The sequence below is a fragment of the Osmia bicornis genome, chromosome 16, assembly GCF_907164935.1.
Source record: "Osmia bicornis bicornis chromosome 16, iOsmBic2.1, whole genome shotgun sequence".
NCBI classification, from domain to species: domain Eukaryota; kingdom Metazoa; phylum Arthropoda; class Insecta; order Hymenoptera; family Megachilidae; genus Osmia; species Osmia bicornis.
In genome coordinates, this window is record NC_060231.1 from 7,979,977 (window position 1) to 7,998,020 (window position 18,044).

The window sequence follows — 18,044 nt, forward strand, 5'->3', positions numbered from 1 at the left end:
AGTCATGTGGGAAAGAAGAAAAATAAACATAAAAGAAAAACACTACAAAGTGCGTAAATAATACAAAATGAACCGGAAACTATATTCCCTAGTCATTGAATGATCGTCATGAATGGTAAAAACGCACACATCCAGAAGAACAAACAATAAATTCGTGTCAGCAAAAAAAAAAAAAAGAAGAAAAAACACTACCACAAATTGTATTAGAGTAAGTGTTTCCTAATCTTGATACAGAACACATATATAATGCCTCAACAAAGGTAAAATTAATATGACTTAAATGATGACTTACAAGAAACGAGTAAAGCAATGGAAAAAATGCTATTAAAAAGAAGAAAAAATAAAGAGAAAAAAAGCAACAAAGAAACGCACTTGTTTTACGTAATAAACTAATGAAATACGATTCCTCTGCGAACTTGTTCTATTATTTTTTCCCTTTCTTGTTATACAATACCGAGCAAAGTAGGCTTCCCTTGATTTTAAAGATTTTAATTTAGAATTAGGAATTAATGTATAATTAGGAAATATGGATAAATGAAATAAATATTAAAGTGGTAGGGGTAACAGGCCCCTGTCTATATGGAACCCTTTCGACGCTCGCGTTATTCTCCCCGGGGAAGCGATCGTGCAGGGTACCGTTCCGACGCTAAAGAAGATATATGTATGAATGGTTCTCCTTCTTTTAAATGGATTTTTATATAACGGATAAGTCATGTTCGATAAAAGATCTAAACCAATCTGTTCGACTTGCCAATTCTTGTTAGCACAAACACCGTTGGGGGGAGGCTAAGTTTCATTTAATTACGCTCTGTTCTAGCTAGTAATCGGCCACGACACAGCTTCTGGAAAACCATGACTTAAAAAAAGAAAAAAAAAGAAAAGAAAAGAAAAGAAAAAAGAATTAGTAATCGAAAAAAGATAAACTTTTTCCTTTTTTTCTTTTTTTTCTCTTTTCCAGAACTCTAGGAAGACTATGATTAACCGTAGGCTAGAATTCAGTTAATGTTGCGTCTTTTTTTCATTTTTAAATCTTATCGTTAACGTGTATATGTATATATATATTATATTATATATCATGTGTGTATGTGTGTATATAGATATATTATATATATATATATAATTGTATGCGTAGATGCCCCCGTCGATATTCGCAAAAAACACGCGAGTTATTTTACTTTATTGTAGTGTTTAAATATGATACGATCTTCGAAATCAGGAACATGTTTCTTTTTAATTCATATTTCTCGATTTGAATCGTCGGTTCTTTTTCATTCTTTAAAAGCGTTTTCTGTTTTTTTTTTTCTATTACTCGATATAAATTTCCTGTTCTTCGTCAACTTTACGGTTGGCAGACAACGGCTTTTTATAACTCAATACATTCGTACACTTTCATGACACGGTTTTTCTGTTATGGTTGCAGCAATTTATATCGCAAATCTATTTTTTTCCCCTCATTCTCGCGGGCTTTCGATCCATAAAAATTTAAGTAACCAGACTACTATGCGTTACAAGATCGATGGACCAAGCGTTATAACGTGAAGAGAAATAAAAATGTGATGATGAATGGATAATAAATTAAAATCCGATATTTATATCTGAGGTAAAACTTCATCACGGCTAAATTCTTAAAATGCCATGACTTAAGCGCGCCATTTTTCTTTGAACGTTTGGTCTAACGATAAATAACACTGGGAAATTTGTAAGAACCCAAAGAATTCTCTGTTACATCCTGGACTTTACAAATGTCATATAGTAGAATAAAATACACATTTGTTGATCATTGCTACAGAGACATCTTGGATGCAAATTGCAGAAACAATATATATTTCTTGTAAATTTCTTTCCCCTTGTTTTTCTTTTCTTTCAAGCTGCATATAGATAAATATCGAAAAAGAATACAAAAAACGATTAGAGAAACCGAAATCGTGTCGAAGTTTTTAGGTGGCACCCAAAAAAGGCCTTGGAAACTATGATTTGTTTTTGTTTTGCGATAAAAACATTAGATTAGTTAAAAGTATAGTACATAGAACATATCTGAATATATCATTCGATAGACTGTATTTCTCTTGTCTCATAAACTGCTTACGATAGAGTGATATATTCATTATTTTTTTGTCATTTAATAATTATTAGTTTTTAACAATGTAAGCAGAGCTTTTTTTTTATGTAGTTTATGTAGAGAGTGACTATTATAATTCTATACATATTAGGATAATAAGACTTTTGAGATTGTAAAAATCATCAAAAAATCTATCACAATTACCATTTACGTAACAAGTAATCCTCGTTTCTTTTTTTTTTTTATATTATTATTGTAATTTAAACATCAAGGCAAATAAGGGGTGAATTTCAACAGTGGCCTAAATTAGCCAAGTAGTCTTCCACAGATAAAAATATGTAAATAGAGTAAATCTATACTAAAATATTCAAGTATATATAAGGTGAGCGTAATATAATAATTTTGTGAGGTAAAAGACCCTCTTCATTAATGGTCATCCATTCGTTACACTATGAGTTCATTTTTTTTTCTTCTTCTTCTTCTTCTTCTTTAAATACGACTGGCAAAATTTTTTGCAACATATTCTCTTTAATTTTTTTTCTCAATATTTTCTTTTTTTTTTCCTTTTTTTTTTTATTCTTATATTCAATGTACCACTAGAGACCATTGATGGCATTGTGTCGGGTGTTATTGTGCATTAAACATAAATACACCTTCCACAAGGCATTGCTAACAGCATCTCATTGGTACCTCTAATCATATTTACCTAGCAACAACATCAGAGACTCTGTAAGGACACAACTTATCCTGACGATACTATTATCACAGGCATTATTTATATAACTCTGCTAACCATGACTATTAAATACTTCAGAATTACTTTTTTTTTTTTTAATATATATAAAATTAAAACTTCTAATAATATAATAAAAGATGATTACGACTGATTAGCTTAGGTGTACATATGTAGGCTTCGTGCAACTTACTAGAAATTTTATGCGCAAATTTTTTTTCGAGTAACCCTCTATTATTATTCCTGCATTTTTTTTTCACGTTTCCCCCATAGTTTAACTCTTTCTCTCCTCTCATCTCTTATCTCAGTTGTTCCATCTACGATAACGACCAATTCTCTATTCAGCATAGCCAATTGTCTGTATGCAAATGAAATTTGTTGAAGCTATTCAAATAGAAATATGTATATGGATGTGCTTTCTAACATTTGGTATGGCAAGATAGTTATTCACATTCAATCATTATTGTAGGTAATGTAACACAGTATAGCTCTGCCCATTATATCCGTATTATATGTTGTATACACATTGCATTTTTATAATTTCAATTAAATCTTAAGGCTGATCATGTAAACAACCCTAAAAAATATGTGTATTTCTATATATATATGTATGTGTTTTACGTGGATTTTTTTCATCTTTATGGATCATGTTTAATATATACATAAATAGAAGTTATTTAGCAAACTGTACGTTGTTTTTTAATTTTTGTTTTTAAATATAGATAAAGTATTGTTCCTATGATACCGGTGGTATAATTTACTTATGAACCTTGTATAATATATTACACGACCGTTCCACAGTATAGTAAAATGTCGGAACGATTCTGTAATTTTTATAACAAATACATTTACATGGTATGGATGTATTATTCGCTAGCACCACGAACCAATTATTCACACACGCATATATATTGTATTTATATGGTGGACCATAATAAAGCATCCTGAGTAAATATTGTAACCATTATGTGTCTCGCCTATTATTTTTTTGTTCTTTCTTTTAACAATGCATAGACAGGATCTATTATCAGTGGCAAGTCTAGACAATTGTTTTCTATTTATTTATCCTCGAATATACGTCGTGTACGATTCCTCGTTTTGTAAGACATTTAAATGTTTGATTTTTCAACGTATTGTAATCTATACCTTTCGCATTAACGTTACATCATATAATCTCTTTCCCTCTCCCGCCCCCTTTTGAACTACTAATTTCCAAATGCACAGAGAAAAATCGCCAGTTTGTGTTTTTCAGTTTTTGTTTTTTTTTGTTTTTCTTTTCTTTTCCTATGTTAAGCTTCGTGCCTGCCACAACGAGGGGTACTGTTTCCTTTCTTTATTCGTTTCTTTAGAGATATGATATGATAAGAGCAGGAAGTACTACTATGTGTCGCAGCATGCAACAATTCTCTTCCTTTTGCATTAAGCAAAGGGACCTCCTTTTCTATTTTCCTAATTATACTCTCTCATTTCTTGACGAGCTTACTGGATTACCTAACGATTCTTAACGAAACCTTAGAAACATAGTGCGTCTACGAATATATCTCGAAGTAACGTAACGAAAGAAAGAATTCGTATTATTGGTTTTTCTTTCTTCCCTATGTGTACATACTTATTGGTTCCACCGAAGGACCAAAAAAAAAAAAAAAAAAAAAAAAAAAAAAAATGAAGCAAATGTACGTTGCTTCGAGTACGGATAAAAATCAACGTGTAAACAGTGCTCATTAGAGACTAGAATAATTTGATTTGTAAACATACCTAAAATACTGACGAGTCGAAGATGAATCAATCGATTGTGACGGAAAACTATTGTTCTGTAAGTTCCTTTCCCCTCTCTTCCATCTTCATTTTTGTTTCTTCTCACTGTGTGTAGTGATCCGATTCGATTTCATGGTTGACACGGTTGTTGACTTTCTGTCGCTGCTTTCCTTTATTGCTTCGTTTTCGTTCTTTTTTTTTTTTTGTTTTTAAATTTATCTTGGCAGTTTACCAAATGCAACTCGCTAAATCACTATTTATACTGTTTTTTGGTCGGAGACGTACGTTCACCTTTTTCTTCTTTCAAATATTGTTGTTACTTTCATAAAACAGGGACGCATTTATATATGTGTGTATATATATATGTTTTTTGTTTTCTTTTTACAGACTATTAAAAAGCTGCATGCTGCACTTGTTTTTCTATTACTTCGATAGGCCCAAATCTCAAAGCACTCGATGCCACGTATTTAGTTTGTTGGTTGTATAGTATTTAATCGATTCGTCCTTCGTTGATAGCAGAGCGATCCACAAGGAAGTTCCACTCGCTGAAGAAAATTACGACATACTTGTTTGGTCTGCTTCCTCGCTTCATGATATGTAAAGAGTGTTCAGTACGAGGACGTGGTGATTATTTTTAGCCAAAGTTACGATATACCCTTCGGAAGTTATTTTCAAGCCACAACATCGAGATACCTGTTAAATAATTAATAATTGTACAAGCTTAAAAAAAAGAAAAAAAAAAAAGAAACAACAGAAGAAGAACGAGATTATAACAGAGCAGGAAAATGGAAACAAATCAAAGCACATCTCTGTTTCCCCAATGATATTAAGATTTACCTTGACATACGGACACTCAAATTCAGAAATCAAGGAACCGTCTCTTGAGAAAACAGCCACGTGAAAACGATTACCATGCGAATCTCCTATTAATATATCTCCTGCATCGCTAATATCGATCCCATTCGGGAAGTTTGTTACATTGTCACAGCCAATGCGACGCAAAAACTTGCCCTCTTCGTTGAACACCACAACACAATGTCCTTTGAAGTCGCAAACAAAATATTCTTTACCTGTGAATCACGATTCTTCATATAATTAAATCCTACTTTTGTACCGATTTATAGAAGAATCGTTTGCTCACCACTAATTGCAATATCACTTGGTTCCCTCATGTATTCACTGCAATCAAACCACCTTAAAAGGTCTCCTGTATCACTGATTACAAACACCGTTGGTGATACACTATCAACAGCCAAAATGTGGCCCTCGCTAGTAACAGCTAGGCCAGCTACAATATCGATGTAACGAATTGCTATTTTTTTCATAAAGTGACCGTTTTTCGTAAATATCTGCATCCTAGATCGTTCGTTTCCACGGTCGCAAACAACAAATTTACCGCTGTTTCTCATCACAGCGACTTTTCTTGGATACCACAGTTGTCCCTCTTCTTTACCAGGAACACCAAATTGGAATTTGAAAATACCAGTCTTTTCGAATATCTGAAACGAAATATTTTATTACAGATACTTTTCACTCATCCCTATTCTTTACAGGTTCGCCTTGATTACCTGAATTCTATGATTATTTGTGTCAGCAACAATAATATCCTCATCGGCGCTTAAACAAAATCCATGAGGCGAGCTGAATTGACCTTTGCTGGGACCTAATTGCCCAAATTTACACCTAATGTGCATGGGTGTTAACTTTGTGTTATTTGAACGTGGATGAGCATAATTTCCAGATCCGGAACCGGTTACATTGCCAACAGTATTTCCTCCTACCACTACAGGCATATTATGCATCGAATCCCCGATTAAATCGTCTACAACAAACATTTAGATAGAATCAGCTGCAAGGAGATTAAATTATAAATTATAAATTATAAATTATAAATTATAAAGGCGATCTTCTTACCAGCCCCCTGTGAAAGTATAGGCGAGGTGGAGGAAGATAAAGATTGAAATCCTCCATTCAAAAGACTGTTGGCAGTTAAACCCAAATTTGGCGTATCTACAATCGCGGGGGAAGGACCTCTACCCAATACTAGACCACTACCACCATTAATTGTCGCGTTTCCGAGATCTATTGATAATTCAAAAGTATTATCCTGTCTATGAGAGGAGAAAAAACAAAATCAATGTCACCCCGGCTTTCTTACCTTGATTGCCAAGAGAATTTCCTAATTTTGCAAGAGCTTGCAAGTTATTAATTGCATGACTGGTGGAACTCAGATCACCAGCAAACAAATCCGCTAAAGTGAACGGTGGAGTTGGGCTAGGATTTGAGCTAGGTCCAACTACGTTTGACTCTCCAACCATTTCAACCTTTTCTGCTAAACTGGCTAACTGCTGTAGATTGTACTCTTGAATACTGGTAAGGCCGTGAATAGGACCTGGAGGAAGGGATACAGGAGGTGGTGGAGGAGGAATATTTTGAGGACTGGACGTAGGGGGTATAACAAACGATGGATCACCTTCAAACGAGGATTGCATGGAAGCGGGAAGAGAGATAGGAGATCTTGTACTAATTGAACGCGGACAGCCCATTGAAGTATGAACGATCTGCTGAGTTGTAGAAACCCCTGGTACTGTTGAGATTGGTTCAGGAGTAGATTTCGTCACCGGTGTCCTCTCAGTATGAAATTTTCCAAATACATCCTGAAAATATATCCATTTTATATAAGATTTCAGCTAATTTGAAACTTATACCATCTTTTTTTTCATACATACTTTTACCGTTTTCTCAAACTGGATATAATCAGTTTGAAATTCGATAGAAGAAGAAACATTTGGCTTTGGTGTGTTTTTTATTAAATTCATTAACTGTGTTCCTACGATACGGCGAAGTGCGAGGATCTCCACAGCGTCACCATGCTCCAAAAGTCTAGAGGTAAAACGACAAGCATCTTCTATTTTCTCCACAGTTTTCTCAACGCTGCGTAAACAAAGAGTATTTTAGTATATTACAAAAAATATTTAACGTATTCTTTGATATTTATAAATAACACTCGTCTGACCTATGAAACGTGTCCATTATTTCTAATTCTCTATCAGAATGTAACTTTTCAAGCTCAACCAAGGCATTATCACGACATTTTTCTAAAACAGCTTTATAACTCTGAAACGTCTCTACGATTAGATCTTTAGCCTGATCGTGTTGCGCTTGTAGTTCGCTAAGTGCATTTTCTAACTGTGCAGACATTTGGTCACAGTCTGCGATCCTTGCTTTACTTTCATTCATCAACTTTATCAGTTCTTCTTTTTGACGCGGCTCTGCGTCTACCAATCTTTCATACTGATGGTCTGGAGCTTTGTGTTCAACCAGTAAACATTCATTGCATATAGGTTCCTGATGAAAAATAAAAAAAAAAAAAAAAAAAAAAAAAAAAAAATAATGAATGACACAATAATAATAACAATAATCCATACTATGTATGGGCTCAGTTTCAATAAAAATAATACTAATTACCTGACAAGTATAGCAGTAAAACTTCATATTTTCAGCAGGATGATACTCGCAAAAAATAGGTTTATGTATCGGGATAGCTTCGTTGGATTGCTTCAAATCTTCAAAAGCCACTACCTTGTGACTTTCAAAACAGCGCATAAACTGGTGCGCAGTGTTGCAATTCGGGCATAAGAAGTTGGCACAGTCCGAACAACGCGCAACTGCGCTTTCTTTGGCTTTACACGAGGTACAGAGTACAGCCATGTTCTCGATCGCAGACATGTCAAGTATATTAGTTAAAACATAGTCGCACGTCAATGACGCGGCACCCTTAGAACTAATGGAAGTTTCTTGTTGACATAGAGGACAGATTAGAACAGAGCTGACCTTGGAGTCGCCCGCCTCATCCATCAAAAGCTTGTCCAGGCAAGCCTCGCAAAACACATGAAGACAAGAAAGCACTCGTGGAGAACAAAGTTTGCTCATACAAATAGCACATTCTTGATCACCGGACTCGCCGGTACCACAATTTATCTCTTCTAGAGCATCCCCAGGATTAGAAGTTTCGTTGCAGCCATTAACGCTGTTAATGTTTCGCTCGCTGAAAACGTCTCCGTGTTCAACCTCCTCGTTCTGTGTAATACCAGTTCCAGCTGAAACTGATGCTGCTCCGGATGGAACAGCTACCATAGATGATGCCATTCCGCGATCTCCCTTTTCTTTTGAGCGATTATATTCTTGTTCCGAATATCTTTAGTAAATTCGTGTCGAGAAATAATGGAACTTAAGTTTTTCCTTCAACGTTCCGCTCTAACAAACAAGACGATGAATACCTATAAAAAAGAAAAAGTTCCACAGATTTTTCAGATTACGAAATACGGGAGCCAAAGACATCGCAGCACCGATTGCGATCACGAAACAAAACACTGTTTCACAGTTGACTTCTAATGATTAATTTTATAGGTGTGCACAAAATAATACCTCGGGTGTTGCAATGCACACAGAAAAAATTGAATTAATCTGCAATGTTCGTTATGACAACTGAATTTCCGTTTTGTGTATTCAGTTCTGCACCAACAACTAACTTCGCTTTTTCTACTTTTTTTTCTTTCTTTTTTTTTTTTTTTCTTTTGTATGGGGACAAAAATTATCCTTAATCTATTTGATATCGTACGCGCGTAACTTTATTCGATGTTAATTTCCTATTTTTTTTTTTTTATTTACATTTACACTGTTTCCATTAACTCTCAAATGCTTACCACTGAATTCGTATTAAATTTCCGTTTTGAACACGATCAACGTTTTGGCTTGCGTATCGAGTGTACTAACAAACATTATTGATCACGCGAATTCCCGATTTCCTTGTAACTGTACACAACGATCGTTTTAATTTCAATCGTTATCGATACTTCGATCGGAAATATTTCAAACTTTTTCATATGTAGAGCGAAGAAATAAATCATTCGAATCCAGAAGAGTTGACCCCAATGCAGGAGCCCTGCAAACAATTAGTATAATGATGGTGTACTTATAGACCCGTGCATCAGGGCTCAAAAAAACTCCCCCAAATTTCGTCAAGTCGACGACTGCAGCGACATCTTCTAATTATTCGACGAACTATCAAATGTTACCGTTCTGAACTATGAATGGTCACATTGATCTATTTTCTAAATGAAAGATTACAAGATATGACCATTTTTCAAACAACATTTGTATTATCAATGAAACATTTGTTATTTACTACTACAAAATCTATGATTCTGTCATCGAGAACATCTTCAAATAAAAAGATGCAACCAAATGATTTCAGTTCTTTTTTCCATACATTTCTATAAAATTGTTTAATATACTCTTTAAACAATTGCGAATCTCTTGTAAATCTTCCATATTTATAATTTTGTTTTTCTAAAACTAATGAAAAATATAAAACTTGTACCATTCTAGAAAGTTTCATATTACAATTTAGGAATCACTGATTGTGATTTTATGGTGCAATGTTCAAGGGAAACGGTATGTTACGTGCATATCGCATACCAGAATAAAGGAATTGAAAAAATTATCAGGTTGATTAATTTTTTTTCTATGAAAAAAGCTCTTTGTCAGATATATAAGAAGAAATTGATTGATAAGAAGAAATCTGTTTTCTTTCCTTTTTTCTTTTGCTGTTTCGATTAGTCAGAAGTCGCGGGATTTTGTAGATAATTCAATTAATTTAATTAAGCGGAACACTATTTTCCATAGCCTACCTCGTATCCGGCATTGTCGCTACTTTTTGGAACGCACAGTCACATATATTCTTACGTGTAATTGAATTAATATTATTATTTAATTAAATAACGCACGACCTAGCTTCGAACAGTTTGCTTTTTCTATTCTATCATCGACTGAGAAATTGATTAAACGACTGAATCCGGTAAGAAAATTTACACTTTCTCTCATAATATATATATCTATAAATAAATAATACCTTAGAGGCAATAACTTTTCATTTTTTGATATAAGAAATTTGATTCATTTAACGTGCTCTACTCTACTTTCAGGAATATGAAATGGCCAGAATTATAGCAAACATAATTATATATTTGTGCTTGGCGTGTAGTATTATTAGTGCTAATGAAGATAACGATAACATAGTTGAAAATGTAAGATCCGAAACGGTATACAAAACACCAGAGGTGCCACTGGTTGAGACTTCTTATTTAGTGGAGACATTTAATGATGAAGAAAAGTTTAAAAATAGATGGGTGTTGTCAGAAGCAAAGAAAGATTCTATAGACGAGGATATAGCTAAATACGATGGTTTGCATTCTATTATTTGGCATATTTATTCATACCTTTAAAGTAGAACTATAATATGTATCGTTTAAACAGGAATCTGGTCTGTAGAAGAGCCCAAAAAACATGCACAGGAGGGCGATCTAGGATTAGTGCTTAAAAGCAAGGCTAGACACGCCGCTATAGCTGCTGAATTATCTGAACCATTTTATCTTAAGGATAAGCCATTAGTTGTACAGTACGAAGTAAACTTTCAAGAAGGTCAAGAATGTGGTGGAGCTTATTTAAAGTTACTCACTTTGGCCCAGGGGCATGAAGATTTAAAAAAGTTTCATGATAAAACTCCTTATACTATAATGTTTGGACCTGACAAGTGTGGAAACGATCATAAGGTGTATAATATAAAAGCAAATTTCACTCTTACAGAATCATTCAACAAATTGACTAACTCATTGCTTTTATCTAGCTGCATTTCATCTTCCGGCATAAAAATCCTCTGAATGGTTCCATAGAAGAGAAACACTGTAAGAAGCCAAGAGAAAGATTAGAAGATTTCTTCAAAGATAAACAACCTCATTTATACACTTTGATTGTTCGACCAGATAATAGTTTTGAAATCAAAGTTGATAATAAGGTTGTAAATTCTGGCTCTCTATTGGATGACTTTACTCCACCTGTTAATCCACCTTTGGAAATTGAAGATCCTACCGATGTTCAACCCGAAGACTGGGATGATAGAGAAAAGATTGCCGATTTATCAGCTGTTAAACCAGACGACTGGGACGAAGATGCCCCGGCACAAATAGTCGACGAGGATGACGTTATGCCTAAGGGATGGCTCGAAGACGAACCACCCATGATACCTAATCCCGATTCCGTTAAACCCGAAGATTGGGATGTCGAAATGGATGGGGATTGGGAACCTCCTGAGATACCAAATCCAAAATGTGCAGATGTGCCAGGCTGTGGACCGTATAAACAAAAGATGAAGAAAAATCCACGATACAAGGGTAGATGGTCGCCGCCCCTGATCAACAACCCTAATTACAAGGGAAAATGGAAGCCTAGACTGATACACAATCCTGATTACTTTAATGATGAACATCCATTCCGGATGATGCCTATTGTAAGATTTTTTTTTTTTATACGTTGCTTATATCTTCTAAACTCAAGATGTAGTATTAAACGTTTGCATTTTATAGTTTGCTATTGGTTTTGAACTTTGGTCTATGTCCACGGATATTTTCTTTGACAATATTCTTATCACGGACGACGAGGAAGTAGCGGCAAAATGGGCAGAGGAAACATTTGAAGTACGTCGTGCTAGAATTGCGGAAGAGAGCGTAAGTAATTTTCTTTTTCTGTTCGACGATTCATTATAAAATTTATTTGGACGTTTGTTTAAGACTGATTTAATAAGCAGTGTGGTGCGACTGGAAGAATTATGATTCATGTTCACTGTACCATATAGGTAACTTTATGGGGTCGCATATTGAAAGCTACAAATTATAAACCAGGCTGGTGGGCGCTATATTTCTTATATTGCGCGATACCAGTCGTATTATATGTTTGGTACCTACTGAAACGACTTCGTGAGGTATATTTGATAGTCATTCAAATATACGAATTGTTTGCATTATTGATACATAAGCGTAACAGTATGATGCTTAAACCAGTAATGCATTTGCATAGACCATTTGCAAATTAGTAGAGTGTTATTAATCATACCATGTACATATTTCTTTGCTATAAATTAAAGCAGTAGTAATACCAGTTACAGTATCAGATTTTACAGGATGTACACACTCAAGAGTGTTTCAATATATTATAAAAGGCGCGCAGTGTGAATTGTACAATTGTGGAATTCACATGTAAGTTAACTTGTAATTTTATAATTATTTTACATAGTGGAGTATATGGCGTCAGATTGGCACATTTACCGCGGAACATCCTTGGATATGGGCTGTATATATAATAGCTGCTGGTTTACCTATTCTGCTAGTAATATATTGTTGCTGCTTTGCTTCTCAGGTATAATAAATCACAAACCCTTATTTTTTTTTTTTTTTTTTACGTGAAGAATAATAATCAAACACGTACAGTATTTTTAATTCAATGATTTGTAGTTATATTTTAAACTGACTAAACGAGTGGCAAATATTAAACCTATATCTTGCTTAATTTTTATTTATGAATTTCTGACTTATTAAAGGTACTTAAGATTTTAAGTATCATTATAAGAATTATTTAACTGGCTTTTTAGGACAAATATGACTTAAAGGATGAAGATAAGCAACCTTTAGAGGTGAATGAAGAAACTGAATCCAAACAAGAAGAAAACGAAAATTCACCTCCTATTAAAGAACCAGAAGGAGAAGAAGAAGGAGGAGGAGAAGAAGAAGGAGGAGGAGAAGGAGAAGAAGAAGGGAAGCAGAATGAAATTGAAGAAATGATTGAAAGTGAAGAAAATGTTAGTAAAATTCTTATGTATCAATGCAATACATTTTGACGATTCGTTTAAATAATTAATTTGCTTCTATCTTAGGATAAGCCAGCAGTGGGCGGTGATGGACCACGACGAAGAAAACCGAATAAAGAATAGAGTTTATTAAACTTAAATGAAAGAAATTCATATTACTGATATTTATGTAAAATTCACATTCCACTTAACACTTGCCATTGTGGACATTAGGATTTTTCAGTGTTAATTACACGCAATATGATCACCAGGAACCAGACTTTTTAATAGGTATCTGGTTCTGAAACATAAGTTTTCATTACATCATAGCTTGATGCAAATGATTTCACGTCGAGCATGTTTCTTACGTATGAATGAAATACTTACACAAAAATTTGTAAGAATGATGTTCAGTGTAACTGTTTATGCCTTAATAATATGTAGCAACATAATTTTGTTAATTGTATATTAAAAACGAATAATAGAATAAGTTTCTTCACAATTTCTATACAACAAACGAATGATCGTGTGTTTAAACTTCCGTGAATCATGTCACGTGGTATTTTAAACACATTATCTATACGAAACTTATGATATTTAGTTAATGTTTTATTAGGTATTTATTATAATATTATTCAGTGTAATAGACTTTCTTAAATGTTTCATTCTTTTGCCACTATGTTAATAAAGTGTACGATGTGAATGAAATACTTTTATGTAGTATACAAAGTTGTATTATTTATAAATGTTAAGTTTGAAATTGTTTAAAAAGTAATTAAATTAATACTTTACGAAGACCTTTTCTTCTTTCATAGCAAACTCATTTTTGTTTGTTTAGTGTACGGAACTAACGTTACAGAATTATAATTCATATTTTTCTAAAATCACAATTATATTAACTAAAACCAATGTAGGTTTACACGAAAACAAATTACTTATTGTATATAAAAAGAATTTTATTTTGAAAGACTTGGCTTTAATTTCAAAGGAAACGAACGAATTATTTTACAATATAAAATAAAAGCAGTCTTTTTTTTTTTAAAAGTGATTGTGCATTTTTTTATAAGAATATCTATTATAATACAATTTGTATTGAACCATTAAAATAAAGTCGTATTTTTATTTGTAATACTTTCCTACTTGTATATCCTTTTCATTTAAGATTGACATGCCTTTGGTTATTCATTTTCATCAGAGTAAATTTTTTAAGTTCACTAACACTTCTTGAACTGTGTCTTAATGATACATTATCTAATCGTTATACGTCATATGTATGTATACATCTTAGGTACAGATCACAAAGTTAGATAAACATCGGAAGGAATTAACTTAGGGACTAGCAGAAGGAATACTGGAATTTTGTATACATGACTTACAAGTAGGTACTGCACGTTGTGAAAAGTGTCCAGCTAGAACAGTATGCGCACCCATACATCGTGTACACAGCACTTCTCCGCACGACCAACAGTGATGCTAAAAAAATGTTTCCTTCAATTTTTCAAAGCATAGTTATGCTACATTTAATCTTACCTTTCTATTAAATGCGTCAAACGTGGTAGAACATGTGCACTCCTCTATATTTCGTAATAATTTCCAATCTAAAGAAACCGTCTTCAGTTCATTTTCTAATTGAGCAATTTTTAATTTGGATTTCGTCTTTTCCTCGTGATTTGCTGTATTTTCTATGATCGTATCAGATAACGGATCCTTAGTAAATTTATTATCAAATTTCATTTTTCCTTGTATGCCTTTCTTTTGAACGTTATTTAAATTCATTATTGAATTTAAAGAACTAACTCTCTACAATGGTTACAAATAATATTAGGAACCAGTTAAGTTATTGATTAAGTTATATCTTCACCTTTAGAAGAAGCTTGACGTGATCTTCTAAGCAACTAGTATGATCGTGCATTACTAAGAGAAAGTCTTCGTATGTTTCTCTCGGATGAATACCATTTTCAAATCTAAAATACATCCCTCGCCACAAACTATAAAATTATATTACTAGTTAATTTGCAATTTTTTACTACATGAAAATGATAGTATAAAAAATATATATTACGCGATGCTGTGCGGTGCCAATTTAGGTTGAAGTACAAAATTAGATTCTTTATTAAAACGATTGCATTTATAAAGCGGGTTTATATATTCATGCATATTGTTTGCTAGATATCCCCATAGAGAATATGTTCTCTCTGATACTCTGAAAGAATTGTAAATAAACAAAATAATACCTTTTCATGAATCATGTAAAACCGTTTAAATCATTATAACAGTACCTAAAAAGGTGCCTTTCTTTTTCAGAATTTCCTATAAAAGTACCATGCTGACAGCTGTGTACATGATCATGAAGGGTCAATAAAAAAAATTCATTAAATTGGAATTTGTGTGGATACTGTTGTAATAATTGGTACGTTGCATCGATAAACTGCGTAAATATTGGCGCTAACTCTTTACTATCACAGTTGATATGACCACAACGGTCGCTAAATTTATGTCCAAACGATAGCCAGTCTTTTTCTATCAATGCCTAAAATATCAATATACGTTTAACAAGAAATACAAGCTTCGTAGAAAGTTAAAACATTTAGAACACTAATCAACTTCTTACTTGGAAACCTTGAATCGTTCTATAAAATGGATCCAACAACAATGCGCTCAATGAACATACTTGGGCAGTGCGATCCCATCCATCGCTACAATGAACTACAACACTGACGCCATTTGAAACCGCTCTAGCAATAAACCAAGCAGTTTCCAATATGGATCGTATGTGTTTTAACCATCCACTACTTTCCAATCCGCTTAAAAACGCAGACATCGTTGTCGTCCTTTGTACTAAATAAAAGTTGTTACATTTAAATGATAATTTTAGGCATAATATTAAAGACAACAAAATACGTACATTCTATCAGCTTATTTAAGCTGGTTCTCATTACATGTATGTTTTCAATACCAAAGAAATGAAACTTTATATTGTCATAAAAGTTTTCATTTTCATATCCTTTCCCTGCTGCCCTGTTGGCAAAGGCATTGATCTAAATGAACAACATTGAGGATTAATTTTTAGTCTGTTTTATATGTATATACATAATATATGAAAAACAGTTTGATCAAATTAATGATGAACTAACAAAATACTTAACAAAATTAGTTACAAAAATACCTTGGATGATGTTTATAAACTTACGCGCGGTCGTGTATCCACAACATACATATACTTTGAATTAAGGTTTGTACGTAAAATATTATACATCATTTGTTCATCCTCAGGACACCTTGCACTGAATCCTGATAAAGGTTGACTGCAACGACAAATGGCAGCCTGCAAAATATTTAATTCATAAACACATATGCTTCTAAACTTGCCTTTTAATATTTATACCTTGTTAGAGTGCAAGTATGTTAAAACTGGTAATCTTCCTCTACTTCTAAACTTTGCACTGCCTATTAAAGTGCTATTAGCACACGTGCTAGGTACATATAAATATTTTGGATAAGTGTCACAAAGCTGAAAATATGATTATTATTGTTATAAACTTTAAACACATTTATAAATCTTATAATAATCATTATTATATTATGTACTTCATAATTTGTGTTTAAGTATGTCAAAGACCATTCATCATTTGGGACTCCCTGCCTTTGAAATTCACTTTGTACATTAAAAAAATTCCATCCTGCATGCTGTGGTAAAGTATCTTTACTTGCTTGATAATTAAAACAATAAAGGTCCTCTATATTTGCTAGAAACCCAATATAAGTAGAATGTTAAACATACCAATTATTCAAAATCAATGAATCTGTGCATTTACCTGGACAAGATAATTTTGATAATGTAAGATATATGTCATGGCAATCTCTTTCTTTTGGAATAACAAATGTTACAATAAAAAAATGTTTACATTTAATACACAACGGAGAACCTGTTGTAGTTAATGGTTGTTTTTCTATGTTTGAAATATGCGTATATAAAACCTGAAATATAGAATATGTTAATATCTGATATAATTTACATCACAACTTGTAATGCTATGCTATAGTTGTCTCTTATTCTTACCCAAATTTTTTTCTTTCCACTTTGTTCGGTGAATATAAGATGCGTTACAGTTAAATAGAGAGTACCAATAGAATGATTATTACTGTACTTGTCTAATATTCTTACATTTTCCACCTAAAATTAGAAATATTTAAGTAACAGTGACAGGTAGCATAACCCAACACAGTTATTTATGTTTCATACTCTTCTGAATGAAAAAAAGAAATTATAAATTTACATATTTTATGAAAGATATGAACTTTTGAAGCAAACATATGAGATATAAAGGAAAACTTTTTATCAATACTGACATATATAATGCGTAATAAGTATGGAATAACATATTGACAGATGTTTTAAATCATAGTATATACTGAGAGAGCTTTGTAATAAATAAAATAGATGTTTATTTTGATACCTTTGGAATCTTTATTTGATCCATTTCGATCTCTATTCACAATTGTTTACACCTGCTCAACCATCTGATAATTTGTATATAAATTGGGTACCACTGACACAGACTTATCTTAAAATCCGTGGTGCTCAACTTAAATACTTGATAAAAAAAATATTATTTTCACCTCGATAAATAATTATTTGTTGAATATTTTGTTATAAAACTCGTATGAAAAAGAATAATTTGACGACAGTGATAGTTATCGATGAACAGCATTGAAAGTTTTCATGTTTTTATGTGTTCATTGTAGGTGGCAGCATAAAAATAATCAGAAGTTTTGCATGGTTTTGCAGAGGTGTGCAAAGGCATCAAAAGGCACTG

At 32.9% G+C, this 18,044-nt stretch overlaps 3 protein-coding genes across 6 annotated transcripts; 1 reads left to right on the forward strand and 2 right to left on the reverse strand.

Annotated features, from left to right (window-relative positions):
* Positions 1-287: 287 nt before the first annotated feature.
* On the reverse strand, positions 288-9,519 carry LOC114880059 (B-box type zinc finger protein ncl-1-like). Of its 2 annotated transcripts, none has more exons than XM_029195655.2 (10): positions 9,254-9,519; positions 8,016-8,827; positions 7,564-7,895; positions 7,277-7,481; positions 6,706-7,204; positions 6,462-6,629; positions 6,116-6,369; positions 5,689-6,046; positions 5,385-5,617; positions 288-5,240 (listed from the first exon to the last, which is right to left on the reverse strand). In XM_029195655.2, the coding sequence occupies exons 2-10, from the start codon at positions 8,694-8,696 to the stop codon at positions 5,136-5,138; spliced, it is 2,835 nt and encodes a 944-aa protein (XP_029051488.1). In that variant the 5' UTR covers positions 8,697-8,827; positions 9,254-9,519; the 3' UTR covers positions 288-5,135. The 2 variants fall into 2 exon arrangements, with proteins under 2 accessions (XP_029051488.1, XP_029051489.1); XM_029195656.2 differs by lacking the exon at positions 9,254-9,519 and adding an exon at positions 8,976-9,066 and having other exon boundaries at positions 4,888-5,240.
* Positions 9,520-9,977: 458 nt separating this feature from the next.
* Positions 9,978-14,024, forward strand: LOC114880050 (calnexin-like). 3 transcript variants are annotated; one of them, XM_029195640.2, is made up of 8 exons: positions 9,978-10,407; positions 10,535-10,793; positions 10,866-11,161; positions 11,236-11,895; positions 11,972-12,112; positions 12,241-12,366; positions 13,033-13,239; positions 13,315-14,024. In XM_029195640.2, exons 2-8 carry the CDS (start codon positions 10,544-10,546, stop codon positions 13,369-13,371), a joined length of 1,737 nt encoding a protein of 578 aa, XP_029051473.2. In that variant the 5' UTR covers positions 9,978-10,407; positions 10,535-10,543; the 3' UTR covers positions 13,372-14,024. The 3 variants fall into 3 exon arrangements, with proteins under 3 accessions (XP_029051473.2, XP_029051475.2, XP_029051474.2); XM_029195641.2 differs by lacking the exon at positions 12,241-12,366 and adding an exon at positions 12,678-12,800 and having other exon boundaries at positions 9,979-10,407; XM_029195642.2 differs by lacking the exon at positions 12,241-12,366.
* Positions 14,025-14,165: 141 nt separating this feature from the next.
* LOC114880049 (myotubularin-related protein 6) lies at positions 14,166-17,776 on the reverse strand. The gene is made up of 13 exons (XM_029195637.2): positions 17,685-17,776; positions 17,288-17,401; positions 17,043-17,205; positions 16,816-16,973; positions 16,613-16,738; positions 16,418-16,552; positions 16,133-16,265; positions 15,839-16,065; positions 15,507-15,757; positions 15,290-15,430; positions 15,089-15,215; positions 14,758-15,027; positions 14,166-14,700 (listed from the first exon to the last, which is right to left on the reverse strand). The coding sequence occupies exons 1-13, from the start codon at positions 17,706-17,708 to the stop codon at positions 14,557-14,559; spliced, it is 2,013 nt and encodes a 670-aa protein (XP_029051470.1). The 5' UTR covers positions 17,709-17,776; the 3' UTR covers positions 14,166-14,556.
* Positions 17,777-18,044: the final 268 nt, after the last annotated feature.